This window comes from Bos indicus x Bos taurus, chromosome 9 (assembly GCF_003369695.1).
Source record: "Bos indicus x Bos taurus breed Angus x Brahman F1 hybrid chromosome 9, Bos_hybrid_MaternalHap_v2.0, whole genome shotgun sequence".
NCBI classification, from domain to species: Eukaryota; Metazoa; Chordata; class Mammalia; order Artiodactyla; family Bovidae; genus Bos; species Bos indicus x Bos taurus.
Genome location: NC_040084.1, coordinates 32765559 through 32782110, shown reverse-complemented (window position 1 = coordinate 32782110; position 16552 = coordinate 32765559). Strand labels below are relative to the sequence as shown.

General features: G+C 40.3%; 1 protein-coding gene across 1 annotated transcript in view; it reads left to right on the top strand.

The window, feature by feature from the left end:
* The window catches only part of SLC35F1 (solute carrier family 35 member F1), a 415450-nt gene that overhangs the window by 322525 nt on the left and 76373 nt on the right, over nt 1-16552 (top strand). Inside the window, exon 3 of the mRNA XM_027551122.1 lies at nt 14812-14939. Coding sequence (XP_027406923.1) covers nt 14812-14939 — 128 coding nt within the window. The remainder of the gene's footprint in view (nt 1-14811; nt 14940-16552) is intronic.

The following is a 16552-nucleotide window of genomic DNA, read 5'->3' as shown; positions in this document are numbered from 1 at the left end:
AATAGAACAATGATTACCAGTGGCCAGTGGAAGAGGGAAATGGGGAATCACTGTTAAACAGGGGTAGGGTTTCAGAATGGGGTGATGAAAAAGTTCTGGAGGTGAGTGGTGGTGATGGTCACACAGCAGTATGAAGGTACTCAATGCCACTGAACGGTACACTTAAAACAGTCAAAATGGTCAGTTTTATGTATATTTTACCACACGGAGAAAAAAAAAAGGAAATGATTACCGAAAAAGATGCATCTCATCCTAACTCAGCGTTTGAAATATTCCTTGCTGAAACTGTGCCCATCTGCTTTTTCCACTCCTGACCTCAAGTTCAAAAACACAGCAGTGACATCACAACGGACCTTAATTTAAACTCTGGGAGGACACTGCAAGGTCAGTTTAATAACTCCCTCTCTTGGAAATTTTTCTTTCTGTTGCTTTCCTGAAGCATTATTTATTTACCTGTTTACTTGCTAAGGTCAGCTTCATGCTTGAAGCAGTACGGAGATGACAAGAGAAAAGCCTAGTTTTTCCTGCCCTGTATGGCGCTTGTAGGACAGATGGCACGGTACAGACGGCAGGTCCACAGACTGGACAGATGGCCCAAGCTTTATTCTCAAGTAGAATGCTAGTCTTGGGATTTGGGTGCGGTTATATCAGTCTATGGGTGGGTCTAAGTTTCCATTATCAAGGAAGAAATGAGAGTGGCAGAGGCCTCTCAGCAAAATGGTTAAGTAAGGAGAATGGAGGAAGGGTGCTTACTGGCCTGGTGCACTCAGAAGACCAGTGGGAAGAAACACTCTAAATGCCCTTTGACACTGTGCCTGTTCATGGTCAAGTTTCCCCCAGAGGGGTTAGCTGTGTTAGCATCTTCATGTCTCAGCCCAGTGCATACCCACAACCTTCAGGCAGCCTTCAGACAACCTCCGTAACCTTCACGAAAGACGTCTCTGTTTCAGCTGAAGTCAGATCTAAAAATAGACGGGATTTGGTGGGTGTGGAGGATGATGACGCTGCGTTTGGTCTTGAATATGATCCAAGATTTGAACAGTGAAGAAAAGCAAGGTTGATGGGACTACTTGAGTGAATAGGGACTACTTGAGTGAATTATCTTCCAGATTTACACTAGGGATGCTAATTTTAGCCTATGCTTCCTACTTTGGATCCACACTACTGGTTGGAAATCTGAGGCGTTTTCTTTTATTCACTTTTAAGCTCTTACTATTTCTTGGTGTCCTAGGAAGTCCCAATGGAACACCGTATTAAAAGCTATTGCATAGCCTGTGATTTCTGGAACACATTCACAGACACTATTCTTTTTAACTCTCAGAGGTTTACATTCACTGGATGGACACATATCCAAGAACAGAAAGAGTTTTCAAGCAAGGCAATTAGTATGGGGTCATTAGGGTTTGTATTTGTTGTGGAGTTTTGTAAAAAATATTATATGGTAAAATTGACCTTTTCCTCAGAAGTATACGTGTCTATGAATTTTAACTTGGATTACTAGGTTTTATCAACATTGGCAGTGCATACAAGCTGATTCACTAGTGCCATAGTTGACACACAATAAAAAAATGAGTAAATTTGTGGAAAGTTAAAATCATCCTAAATGTAATACAAGATAATCAAGATAGAGGTTTTAGGTCCTATGGAATAGCTCTATAATATATATATATTTCAGGATTGGTTTGTAATAGAAAGTTAATAAATATTTTTCAAGCAGACAATAAGATATGTAGCAGAAAAAAAAAAAAGTATAAAATGGAGGCTTTGCTTTCCCCAAGTTTAATACTATCTCAGGACAGGAAAAACAGGAGAAATGATATATGTTCCCAATCAATAGAACTATGCATAAGGCCTGTAAGAATTCAGAGGAAAAGTCAAGGTGGGTGAGATTGGGGCTCTTTCTTTTAGAAGATAGGGTTTAGGACAAAGCTCCATGTGTCCATTAATAGCCCCTCCATTCCCTTGGTGTCGATAGATTTAGAACAGACGTCAGAGAGCCACCCTGTCAGTTGGCTCTAGTCGCCAGCTGACCAGGTAGTCGGCCCAGGAGATTCAATGCCTCAGGGAAGAATAGGTCAGTTTATGTATTAGTTTAAATCAAGATTGCCAACATGTAATGGAATCAACGACAAGCAGCACTGAAGTCTCTGGGAAGCATTTAAAAATGCAGATTCCTGGGTCCTACCCAGACCTGCTGAGCAAGGAGAATTACTGAGGTAGAACCCAGAAACTGGCAATTTTAAAAGCTCCTTAAGTGATTCTACTGTGCACTCAAGGTTAAGAGCCAGACTAGAAAAGCTGGCAGGGGGGATATAGCGGGTAGAGATGGCAAAAATTCGATTTCATCCAGAAGTAAACATTTATATAATCTTAGAAACGACTGAGGGCTTCCCTGGTGGCTCAGCGGTAAAGAATCTGCCTGCAATGCAGGAGACTCAGGTTTGATCCCTAGGTCAGGAAGATCCCCTGGAGGAGGGCATGGCAACCCATTCCAGTATTCTTGCCTGGAGAATCCCATGGACCGAGGAACCTGGTGGGCTACAGTCCATAGGGTCGCAAAGCATCAGACATGACTGAAGCGAAGACTTAGCACGCACACAGAAACAACTGAATCACTGGCTATCCCGTTTTATTTTTTTGCGTCCAAATATTTTAGCCTTGCCAAATGGCTTGTTCCAGACCCATGTCTGTGGATAAGGATGGTGACATAGTCTGGAGCCTCCCTGCACTTCGACCTGAAATAACTGATAGATATCTGTGGCTCTGAATGTGTTTGCCAGACAACACGGGAGACTTTGGTTGGTATGGACATTTGATTATTTTTTGCCATTGTTTCCTCTCCTGATTCTTGTTAGTCACGATTCAGATCATGCCATCTCTTAAAATTGTGTCTGATCCTACTGCACTCAGGGGGCTCCACTTTTACAGCATCTATGGGCCTGAACACAGCGCCCCCAACCCTGAGAGACTTCTCCATCTATAACTTGACAGAGCTTCAGTGGTTGGTACAGATGCGACATTGCAAAACAAAAGATTCCCTAGGAGGGCTTTTGGGGTCCAAACCAAGACAGACTTTGTCTGTAAAGGAAGCAACAAGGCCAGGGAACATCTTGGCCACCAGCACAAGGGCGTCACTGCCACAAACACAGAACGCAGGGAAATGAACAAGCTTAGCTGGCTATTAAGGGTGAATCACGAAGTGTTCTTCCTGACCTCCGAGACTGAAATGAGGACATGAAAGAAACAGAATTCCAACTTCTGCATTCTCTGACTGTCAAAGAGGATAATTCCACTTGCAACTGAAAGACACTGTAAGGGAAATATGACTACACCAGTAACATGCTTTAAAGGGCTGCAGGCACACAGACACCGCTGATAATCAGACGTTCAGCCAGCGCTCGTCTACCAGCTAAACTCTCTCTTCACAGTGGAACTTCTCTTTATAACTTTCTTATTATGAAAATTTTCAAACGTATAGGAAAGTAGACAGAATAGTATAATGAACACCTATGAGCTAGTATATCAGCTTCAACAAATTTCAACTCATAGTCAGGCTTATTTTATCCTTAACTCCTGCCACTTCCCACTTCCTGTATGATTTTAAATTAAATCTCAGATATTATATCAGTTCATCTCTAACTATTTCAGTGTGTGTTTCCAAAAGATAAAAGCTTACAAATAACATAAGCATGATATCGTGATCATATTTAAAATTAACAGTAATTCCAAATATCCTGTCAGTGTTCACGTTTCTAATGGTCTAATAGATACACAGTTTGTTTGCATCAGGATGCAAATAAGGTCTGCAAATTGCATGTGGTTGATATTTTTCTTGAGTTCTTTTAACCTACAGACTTCATTTTAATTGCAATTTATTTGTTTGAGAATCATGTGGCCCACACAGTCACTGCTTCTCAAACTATGATGCATACACATTGCCTGGGCAATTGATCAAATGCTGATTCTGAGTCTCATGTTGGCCTGAGAGTCTGCATTTGTGACATATTCTCAGTTGCTGCTGTCCCTGCCATCCTCCAAGCCAAACTGAGGAAACTCTCCTACAGTATATGCCGCAGTATCAGTTCAGTTCAGTTCAGTTTGCTCAGTCTGTCTGACTCTTTGCAACTCCATGGACTGTAGCACACCAGACCTCCCCGTCCATCTCCAACTCCCGGAGTTTACTCAACTCATGTCCATTGAGTTGGTGATGCCATCTAACCATCTCATCCTCTGTCGTCCCCTTCTCCTCCCACCTTCAATATGGACTTTTGCTAATTGAATCTTTCTAGAGCAATTCAACACATATGTTTTTAACTTTTTGTTTTGTATTGGGGTATAGCTGATTGACAAAGTTGTGATAGTTTCAGGTGAACAGTGAAGGGATTCAGCTGACATATCCAGGTATCCAAACTCCTTTCCCATCCAGGCTGCCGCATAACACTGAGCAGAGTTCCATGTGCACACAGTAGGTCCTTGTTGGTTATCCATTTTAAATATAGCAGTGTCAACACATACTTTTGTGACCTCTATATTTGAGAAATTGGTATAGTTAAATCCTGAGACTCGATCAGGTTTGGTTTCTTTTTTTTTTTTCCCTAGGTGGTGTTTTGTTCCTCTATCTGGAAGTACATAAAACATTCATTGACTCTTTCTTAAAATGCCAGTAGCTTAACCTTCAAGGCATATATCCATTAGTTCATTAGAGAGTACAAAAATAATGGTATTCTAATTCTCTTATTTCCTCTTCATTAGCTAGAGTAATACCATAAAGAACAATCTCCCTTCATCTACTAAATATTAGCTACCTAGTGGCATTGTTCATATAAGAATCCTTGAGCAGAAAACTTGATTATTTTCCTTTATCAATCTTCAAAATAATGAGTTGGTTTACTATTATCTTCCAATAGTGACCAGTTAGTTTTTCAAATTTGTTTGGTTGTGATTCTTGTTATTGCTGTTGCTTTTGGATTCTTTATGAACTCATGGATTTAAATCTATCTGATGCATTTCAATCCTATTTCCATTATTGTTATATGAAAGACACTTCAAGTTGGCCTCTGAGTCCTTCTGACACAACTCAAGCAATTTGTATTGCTTCCTTGCTCTTTTGTATAAGGAAATGTTCCAGGTTTGACTTGTATTACATTTCCTGACCCAGATCTGCAATCGATTATTTCTCCAAGATTATTATTTCTTTTGGTGGAAACTTTTAAAGATGATAATCTGGGTGCTATGGTGCTCATTTCCATTAGGTTAGTAGAATGAAAATTCTTTAATTCAATGAATATATTCTTCCATATTTTCAGATGGAAATATATTTCAAAATATATATATGTGTATTCTATGTGTTTTTAAAGTATACATTGCATACCATTATTGCACTGCTCAGAAGACGTTGCCTCTTTTTACTGAACTTAATTTCAGAAAGATTATATAAGTAAAAAACATTTCTGATTTGTTGCATTAAACATATCTTGTAAACAAAAAGCATCTTTCTTAGAATAGTGAATGCTTTGCAGTAAAAATCAGGACAGACCTTGGACAAATTGCTTAAACTTCTTCAAAACCCGATTTCATGATCTGAAAAATAGCTTCTTCATTAGGCTGTTAATAGCAAAACTGTCATTCACCAAGTATTTACCGGAAGCCAGAAACGTTACATACATTTTCTCATTTAATTGGTGCAGCAACACTTTCAACTAAGCAGTGTTCTTCCCCTTTTGTAAATGAGTAAACTTTCTCAAAGTGACACAGCCGGTTAAGTGACAGAGTCAGTACTTTAGCATTGATGCCACGCTTTTAACCTAGAATACAGCGTGGCAGTTAAATGAGAGAGTAAGTATATGGTGCCTCTGGCCTTGTCCTGACAAATGGTTTTCAATGAAAAATAAATGTCAGGTAGCAGAAGTGGCCTTGGTAGATCTGTGCTTGACATTTGGGACGGGAGATGGGAGCGCGGACAGGAAAGGGGAGGCCGCCAGCTTTCTGCTTAGCCAGGCTTCTGGCCCACTGATGCTCCTCTTGCTGATTTCCCATGTTGGGTCTAACCTGTGTGTCCATCATGACAGATGGTCTCATGTCAGAGCTCAAGGTCAGCTCTCAAGAGTTCAGCCTGGCACCTCTGTCATGCTGTCTTTTGAATACGCTTAGCAAGTGGCAGGAGTCCGGAGGCGGCTGCTCTGGCCTCTCCCCCTCACATCGTGTGTCATTAGCCACTACACAGCTCTTTCTTCAAAACAAAATTCACAGAGCTGACAGATTCATCTGCTAATGTCGGGAGGCATCAGAGCCAATTACGGGAAACCTTCAGAAGGCAAATAGGGTCACTTTTCACAAAATGGGATGAAGAGAAGGAAAATAGTCTTGTCATTAAAAAGGACAAATACATTTTCCTCTCTGCAGACTCGCCACATGAAAATCGATTTATATTCATCCATCACTGCATTATGACTGCTTTAAATAATTTCAAATCAAAGCATCCACTACCTCCCCCGCCCACCATACACACAGCCAACCTATCATTAACCATTTTGAGCTGATGAACAGTATTTCCCATTGTAAGTGATGTCTTTATAATGATGGAACATGTAGGTTGAAAGTGCAAAGTTGTAATACTTTTTCAAGACCACAACGAATCACATATGTTGTTTAAAGTCACCTGGAAAGGACACTCGTTTTAATTTGAATTCAGACCTGAAGGGTTCTTCTGGGTTCTGGTTTTGTTGCGATGTGCCAAATACTGTACTCAAGTTCTTGAGCAAGTGAGGAACAACTTTAGTTGTGCTTGAGGAAAACCTAGTGCAAAGTTTTAGGGGCACAGCCTCAACACTACGCTTACCTCACACCAGTGTGAGAGCTTAGTTCAAACGAGAAAGTTTAGAGTCCAGACAAGAACACCCTCACGCCTGAGGCCAATTGCAGGTTCACAGATGGAACTGTGGTCCCCCAAACCACTGCCGGTTTCAGAAATTTACTAAGCCTCACAGAACTCCCTGAGGGCTATTACATTCATGGTTATAGTTATTGCAGGAAAAGGATACAATTTAGAATCAACCAAGGATCAGAGTCCTAAAGAAGTACCAAGTCCAGGGCTTCCATGGTCTTCTGCCAATGGAAACAAGACATGTTACTTTTCCAGCACCAGTGTGTAACAATATGGACAAAATCTCGCCAATTATGGAAGCTCACTGGAACCTCTGTGTTTGGGTTTTAATTGTAGCTCCAGGATGTAGGCGTGACTGACTGTCCATTTGGCAGAGTCTCTAGCCCAGTAGATCTGAGTCTCTAGCCCCTAGGCATGACTCAAAGCCTTCTATGTTTCTAGTATGGGACAATAGTATTGGTTCGTATTTGATCATACAGCAACTGAACATCTTTAATATTTTCAGGTTCCTCTTCCAGTGATCAACAGTGACAGTGTTTAGCCATGCAAGTCGTTGCATTCTTTACAGTGTTCTAAGAATATTAAATGGATGCTCTAAATGTGTATATAGTTTTTCAATTCTGAATGGACTTTGGGGGAGTTGTTTGGATCTCACACATTATTTTCCTTAAGAGGTAGAGCAATTTGTAACACCTAGATTTTAGTCAACAGAGTTTAATAGTCAGTGTGCAGTTTTCATGGATGTGGTTTTAGATGTCCCGAACTTTCAGAAAAGCTCTTTGTTTATCCATTTGTTGTAATAGCCTTTATGGTAAAATCTAAGTAGGCTTACTATCAATATAAGGCATACTCATACTGCCTTATATTATTATGAAGAAGAAAATGTTAGCAATTGTGTTTTTTCTCCTATGACATATCAAGAACACAGGAATGTTTTCTATTTCAAAGGATGTAGGGTATATGTAGGAGAAGGCGATGGCACCCTACTCCAGTACTCTTGCCTGGAAAATCCCATGGACAGAGGAGCCTGGTAGGCTGCAGTCCATGAGGTCGAGAAGAGTCGGGCACGACTGAGCGACTTCACTTTCACTTTTCACTTTCATGCATTGGAGAAGGAAATGGCAACCCACTCCAGTGTTCTTGCCTGGAGAATCCCAGGGACGGGGGAGCCTGGTGGGCTGCCGTCTATGGGGTCGCACAGAGTCGGACACGACTGAAGCGACTTAGCAGCAGCAGCAGCAGGGTATAGGTATGCCACATAAAATTGTGTGTCTTAGCTTCATAAAAGATGACAACTTCAAAAAAACAGAAAGAAAAAGTTTCCAAGATTTAAGAGCTCTGTTTCATGTTTAAAAGGGTAATATACATAGAAAGATACATGTTGAGAAGTTGAGATTTTCATCACCATGTGTACATGTTTTTGCATCAGAAAGGTTTGTGTTTGTAACTAGAGCTAGAATACTTTGTTTTACTCATCGATGCAAAAAGGTAACTTTGAAAAAAATAAAGTAAACTTACTGTTTAAAAACCTATCCTGTACACAGTCATTTTTACACACATGTGACTTTTAAAGTCACGGCCACCAGAACTTTATGTGATTATGTTTCATTTTTAGTTGCTTTTAGATATTTTTCTAAACCTTTGTTAGGCATTTCTGAAAAACAGCCAGATGACTGAGTAGATTTTAAGGGTGTTATTCAGATATCTTACCTTGATAACAAGGTCTTACATTGAGTAATAATTTGTCTAAATCACTCTGCTAGGCATAGTTGAGGAGATGTGAAAAAGAGAAATAAGTGCTGAGGGGGGAGCAGAGAATCCAGGGAAGCTTCACGTGGGAGGGAGAGTTTAGCCTGGGACGTGCAGACCAAGTGGGAGCTTGAGTGAGAGGGATGTGGAAAGAGTTAAGTGGGAACTGAGGCTGTGTCTCTTCTCCTCTCGGCTTTCTTTGAACCCTTTTGTGTGGTTTCCTCTTCTGTGTTTTGCTTGTCATGGGCAGACAATGTGGTCACCTTGGAACACCTTGGAAGGACCTCCTGAGAGACCCCTACCCTGGAAAGGCGGACTAGCGTCTCAGGAAACAAAGTCAGGTCTAGTTCAAGGGTATGTTCACATGGCCTCCATTCCCAGATCAAGTAGTGAGATCCAGAGGGCCACGATGAGGATCTGGCCCGGGGGAGAGGCATCAAGGTCAAGGACGTAGCCCTCAGCCTGCCTCTAGTCTGGACAAACAAGCATCATATGCTGGCTGCAGTGTGATCCATCACAATCACAAGAGTAAGAGACAGGATGTGCGGCCAAAGCCTTAATGAGACACGAAGAGAGTTCAGTTTCCTGGGCCATGCAGTCTCCATTACACTTGCTGAGCACGTGTGTGGTGTGTGACTGGTCAAGGATTCAGGGATTCTAGGATCCCAGTACTCGCTAGCTCATTTTGTGCACATACCTGGCATTAGATATTAGCTTAAATATGACACTCATACTGCTTTTAATCTACAGTGCCCTATTAAATTTTTGTGACAGTCCCCATTTTACAGTAGAGGAATTAAGGTTCAGACCCATTAACCAACTTATACTACTAATGTACATCAGAGGCCAAACCAAGGTCTGTTTGCTATTAAGCTAAAACAGTAAAGGATGGCTTTCTATGCTCTTCTTAATCTCACTCTCTGGCTCTAATAATAAAAATGAATGAAACTATACAAAACAATTTTAAATATTCATTATTTGTCTTTTTTACAGTCCATCCCTACCCTCGGATTCATAATATGAGGTGCAATTGGTTACAGTTCTTTTTGTGAACCATTTCCATTTCCTTATTATTAGGGCATTTACTTGGTTCACTTTTCTAAGGAAAGAGAATGGTTTTGAATTCTACTTCCTAATCCTAAATTTCAACTTTTAAAGGTGAGTAATTAAAACTTCCATCGTCAGTCGTTCCTTTTTTTCAAATTCACTGATGAATATTTAACCTCGTCCCTTGGAGTTCTGGTAAAAGAAGATGGCATTATGGCTTCAAGCCGGGAGCTGAGGAGGGCTTCATTCAGGCAGGGGTCTCTCCCCCTGTGCGGGGGCTTCACCCTCGCTGCGGACCCTCTGTGCAGTGAGTGCTGAGTTCTGTTCTTGCAGAAAAACACCTTGCAGGATCACACCACCCATGAAAGCCCTTAATGAAAATGCAGCCCCGAGAATAATGAAGCGTCTTGTTCCCTTTGCTGAATTCACCTCGGATGCTGTCTCGCTGTCCTTTTATTCTCTGCGCAGACCACCACTGGGGGTGAGCAAGAGTCCTATGACTCAAGGCCCTTCTGTTTTCCAGTCGCTGCCGTGAATGTGGCAGTTCTTTGCACAGGGGTTTCCTCTTCCTTCATTCAGTTATTTGTTAACCACCACTATGCTCTCCCTACTCGATGTGCAACCATTGTTATTATGCCCGAGGCTTCAACTAGCCGACAGCATGTAACAGTAATTTTTATCATTAGACTTTGTTAAGTCATCAATTTGATTTAAAGCCTTATTTTACATTTCACAGGGGAAACTGTGGTGCATTTAGACAGGGAGGCATCAACATTTTGGTACTGAACTGATGGTGATGGGACACATGTGCATCCCAAAGCAGCTTCAGGGGTGGACACAGGGCTGGGCCGCTGGGCACCAGCAACGCCAGGGGGCGCCATGCACGTCGGCTTCAAGGTGACGGGCGCTTCCCTGGAGTTGGCCACGGGTCACCCTGCAGAAGAGTTTGGGTAAACAAGTCATGATAGCTCCTTTAATGAGAAATGAATGATCCTGGGGACAGTGCCATAATTACAAACCAGTGAGGAAAAATAGTGCAGTACCAATGAGTATGAAACCTAATGCCAGATTGTCATGAGTTCAAATTCTGGCTCATCTCTGAATTTTTCTGGCAAATGACTTAACTCCTCCAGGTCCCAGATTTGTCATCTGTAAATAAAGTTAATAGAAATACCTACCATTCAGGGTTATTATAAGGATTAAGTAAATTAATATTTGTAAAGCACATAGACACTGGCTGATACATAGTATCACATAAGTATTTGTTATGAAAATGAAAAAAAAAACACATTGATCATGCTGTTGATGCTTAGTGAAATAAGGTATGACTCACATGACCAAGACTGTTTAATAATTTCTCTGTCTATTCTCAATTATTGCCATAATTATTGTTGCCAGAATGCTACATTACTTAATTAGGAGGGTACCTTTAACTATGTTTTACACATTTGTGAACACTTGCATACTCCACATTTCTTTAAAAAGAGAATGAAAACAAAATTAAACTCTTAAGCCAATTATAGAGATACACATGTACAAGGATGTTCTTTACAGAAAAATTGGAAGCAACTTAGGTGTCTATCAGTGGGAAACTGGATAAATTGTGGCATATTCATAAAATGTGATTATCTATTATTATTACATATGATTTATATATGTCATATATATATGATCGTATATATTATAGATGATATTATTATATATGATTATATATATTTGAAAGATATTACATTTATTCTCTACATATAAGATAGGAATATATTTCTAGAAAAATGTTGAGTTTTGAGAACCCTAGAAAGATGACATGTACAGTACATACAATAAACTTTCACTTAAATACATACATTTGTAGGGCTTTCCCGGAGGCTTAACAGTAAAGAATCCAACTGTCAGTGCAGGAGACTCAGGTTGGATCCCTGGTCCTGGAAGCTCCCACACGCAGTGGAGCAACTAAGCCTGTGCGCCGCAGCTGTTGAGCCTGTTCTCTGAAGCCCGGGGCCGCAACTGGAGAAGCCGCCACAGTGAGAAGCCCACCTGCCACAGTGAGAAGCCCACGCGCCACAAGTAGAGAGCAGCACCTACTCGCTGCTACGAGAGGAAAGTCTCGTCAGCAACGAAGACCCAGCACAGCTGAAAATAAATACACAGAATTACTGAAGAAATGCATACACGTGTAGAAAATGTATAACAGAAATGTGACCATGAAGGATACGCAACAATATCAAGATGGAAATGTAAGAAAGGAGGAAAGGGAATGGAATCTGGCAGGTGCACAAAGGGGACTTCAGTTTCATCATTTCAGCATTTCCTTTCTCAAAGAAAAAATTCTGAAACAAACATGGCAACATTTAACGCTAATTAAATCAAGTTGAAGATTACCTTATCGTATTATTCTCTGTGCTTTTTATTTATATTTGAACATACTGATAATAAAATAATAACAGAACCCATTTAAATGCCAAATTATAATTCTAAAGTTTCCACCCATAGATTATGTTACTCCTCCTAGTTAATTTTTTTTAATTCTTTTTTCTTCAAAATGTTAACATACTACCAATTGTGCTAGTGTTTTTATGGATGGCCCCGTTTCATGAGGTTTAGAAAGCACTTTGGCACAAAGGCTCTTAAGAATATATCTTCATTATTCTAGAAAGAATTTTAATGACCTATCATTCATCAGTGTTAATGACAGTCATGTAGATAAATCCCTAAGCAGTCCTTTTAAGGGTTGCATTTTTTGCTCAGCCAAAATAAAAAGTGCTTTCTTGACTTTCTGGATAATTTTGCTAAGCAAGCGTGTTGTACATTTTCAGGTGCTCAAATGAAACAATTGGGAGCATTTGTTTAGTGTTTGGCTTGCAAACTTCTTCAACAGAACAGCAAGAAACAAATCATCCCTTTGAATCTTTATCACTTTGAATATGTATTGATTGGTGAAACAAACAGCACCGTGACCTAGATTTTCAATGTCACATATTGAAATGTGGCTGGTGTGCTCTGAGTTTAGCAATTCTCTGTTCATCGTATAAATTAACTGAGACAATGACTTGTGACCTTAAAATTGCAGCTTTGTGGTTCAATATGCCATTGACCTTTTTATGTCCTATCTATGGAGTATTAATGTGTAAAATGGTCACCAAATTAATTTATGTCAGCTGTTGTCTACATTCTAACTAGAAAACAATTTTCATTGTCTGGAGCATGAATGTTTATAGTATACATATTTTAAAAATTAAAAATTTCAATTTCAATGTTATTTAACATTGCTGAGATTATTGAACGTGAAATGTGTTCATAGATACTGTATTATTTATTGACTACTCACAAGTCCATGCATGGTTGGGTCTTAGCGTGGTGACTGAGACACTGCCACTGTCTTCAAATTATTAATAATCTAATGAGTAACAGAGTCAAGAAAACAGACTTTTATAATACAGGGAGATAATACTGTATCAGTGGCATAAAGACTGTTAAAGGAACCCATAGCAAGGAAACCCAGCTGAGTCTTGGAAGATCAAAGTGAGAGATCTAGGAAGGCTTCCTGGTAGTAAAGTCTAGGCTGCTTCTTCATTTGAAGGCTGGCATAAGAATAGTCCATGTAGGGGAGTTCACACATGGAAAAGCAAGAGAAAGCATGTTGCTGTTGTTGAGTAGCTAAGTCATCTCCAACTCTTTTGCTACCTTATGGACTGTAGCCTGCCAGGCTCCTCTGTCCCACGTAAGAATACAGGAGCAGGTTGCCATTTCCTTCTGCAGGGCATATTCCCAATCCAGGGATTGAACCCGCATCTCCTGCATTGCCAGGTGGATTTTTTACCACTAAGTCACCAAAGAAGTCAAAGAGAAAGCATACTGTGGGCCAAATATTCAGATTGTTTCTTTGGTATCAAGAATCACCATTCACTCAGGGTTTTTGCGTATTCCACATCTTCTAAGAATACTTCACAAGTTGGCCCCAGAAAGCTATAATTATTAATAACATGTTGCCCTACTTTAAGAAAAGTTATGTTTCAGGCTTGCAATATATAAGAATAAGGATGATGAACTAAGCAGCTCAAAGTCTGTTTTGATGCCACCAGCTTAAGCAAGATGTGAAGATTGCAGTTGCCGGCAGTATTGAAGCCAAGGCCCATGGCACTCTTTTCGTCCATGAGTGACCCCCAGCTTCCTCTGTCTCCCCATCCCCCACACACCGCCTGAATGTAAGATTCAGAGCTGAGCAAGCCCTCCTCATAGCATCCTGGAGCCTGACTATAGATCTGCAGCAGAGCACAGGCTTTTCTCCACTTGACCACCTCTTTCTGTTTTTGTCTAGTTTACCACAATCCAGACATTTAGGATGATTTGGATTTCACGTGGTTATGCAGCCTTTCTGAACACTTTTCCTTTTCATTTTACTTCACCTAGTTTTTTTTCAAATGTTGATGAGAAAATTTTTTTTCTAATGTTCATGAGAAAATTAGTTCACATCATGAACTAAAAACCTGTCTTGCTCTGGGATAGGCACTAATTTGAAGGGCTGAAATCTACCATAAAGTCTAGTAAACTAAGTAAAAACATCATTCTTTGACATGCTCATTTATTTTTTTACTTAAAAGTTTGATGAGGTATGGTAAAAATATATATATATACTACTATAATGCTTTTTATAGCAATGGCACCCCACTCCAGTACTCTTGCCTAGAAAATCCCATGGATGGAGGTGCCTGCTAGACTCCAGTCCATGGGGTTGCTATGAGTCTGGCTCGACTGAGCGACTTTACTTTCACTTTTCACTTTCATGCATTGGAGAAGGAAATGGCAACCCACTCCAGTGTTCTTGACTAGAGAATCCCAGGGACAGAGGAGCCTGGTGGGCTGCCCTCTCTGGGGTCGCACAGAGTTGGATACGACTGAGGCGACTTAGCAGTAGCAGCAGCATAATGCTTTTTTGTTGCTCAGTCGCTAAGTCATGTCTAACTCTTTGCGACCCCATGGACTGCAGCATGCCAGGCTTCCCTGTCCTTCACCGTCTCCCAGAGTTTGCTCAAACTCACGTCCATTGAGTCAGTGATGCCATCCAACCATGCTCTAAATATAGTTTCTTAGTGTGTTCAGAACGTAATCCATTTCTTTTTAACTTTGTAATGCAGGAGAAGAAAACCTCCTGGCGATTTTACGACGAAGATGGTGGAAATACATGATCCTGGGGTTGATAGACTTGGAAGCAAACTATCTGGTGGTCAAGGCTTACCAGTACACGACTCTGACCAGTATCCAGGTACACGGCTCTTTTTGTTCTTATCTTCCATGTCATCTCATAGATGTAGTTTGCTTTCAGTTTAGTCACTTGGGAATCTGAATACTAGTCTGTAGATTTTGCAATGAGAAGGAAATCAAATGTTTAAACATTAACTTAAATTTTATATTGGTGTTCTTTTAATTTTTCTTAACTCACATGTAATTGGACATCTCTTTCTTCTTTGATTTTAGTATACCACAAGAACCATTGTCACTCATTAAGGGAGCAGTGAGGTAGATGGGTACTGGGAAAACAGCCACAGTGCTCCAAACCCAGCCTAGGTCCCACCCACCCCCAGAAGCCCCACAATGACAACACACGCCTCCGTCTCTCTCTCGTATGCTCCCAACACTTCATTTTAAAGCTCTGTCTTCATAGTCTGACTTACCTAAGAATGCTGTTTGACTATTTCCACCTATTCCACCAAGCTGCGAGCTCTGTCACAGCAAGAAGGATATCTTCTTCACCTTTGAATCTCTAGTACCTCATACGAAACCCAGCACATAATAAACACTCAAAAATATTTTTAAAGAACTTAATTAAATTGCATTGATTTCCAGTGTTTTGGGACACAGAAATTCCCAGCCATTCTCTATCCATATGTGGAGGGTCCTGGAATGTCTATACTAGTGTATATGGTGGGAGAAGAAAGAGGAACACTGGCTTCATGGTGGAACTGGGCGCATTAGTGCAGAATGGAAACTTACAAATTGGCTTGGGGAGCATGAAAAGGAAACGTCTCCCTTTGGAAATCCAGTTGACCTTTGTTTTCTTTTGTTAAGCATTGAAAATTCACAACCAATTACTGGTTGCTTAAGTTCTGTGGGGATTTATACAAATGTTTTTTGCAGTTTCCTTTCGTCAACAGTGACAAGGTTTTTAACAATGTTCCCCTTGTCCTCAAGTGTTTTGTTCAACCCATGCTATGCACAACCATTGATCCATCCAACACCTCTCTCAAATTAACTGTCTCACACCCTGTGTAATGCTGCATTCTATAAAAAGTTTAACTCTGCAGAAAGGCAGAAAAATAATAATGCTACCGATATACATTTTTCTTCATTATAACTTACTGAGCAAGGAATGGCGAAAGTGAAAAAGCAAGTTGAATCTAACAATTTTAGAACCATTTTGCTTCCTACAAAAAAAAACTATTAAATAATAATAAATGGTCAAAAGAAAAGGTGTTTGCTCTTGGAACCATGTTGGTACTGTTGTTTTGTATTTCAAAAGCTTAGGGGCAGGAAACCTGAGGAATATGATTGGAGAATAATTATTCCAGTTTGATTCATTCGGTCACTTCAAAAGTAAGTACTGAATACTTCTGTGTTCAAGTCAGTGTATTAGGGAGGGAACACTTGTGAACAAAAGAACAAAATAGATACTTTCTGTATTCTCATGGAGCTTCCAGGAAATGGGAAAGGCAGCTTTTGGTTAAATAACCAAGTGAATGGATATATCATCTCAGCAGTTAAGAATCCATCTGCCAAGCAGGAGACATGGGTTCAATCCCTGGGTTAGGAAGATCCCCTGGAAAAGGAAATGGCAACCCACTCCAGTATTCTTGCCTGGAAAATCCCATGGACAGAGAA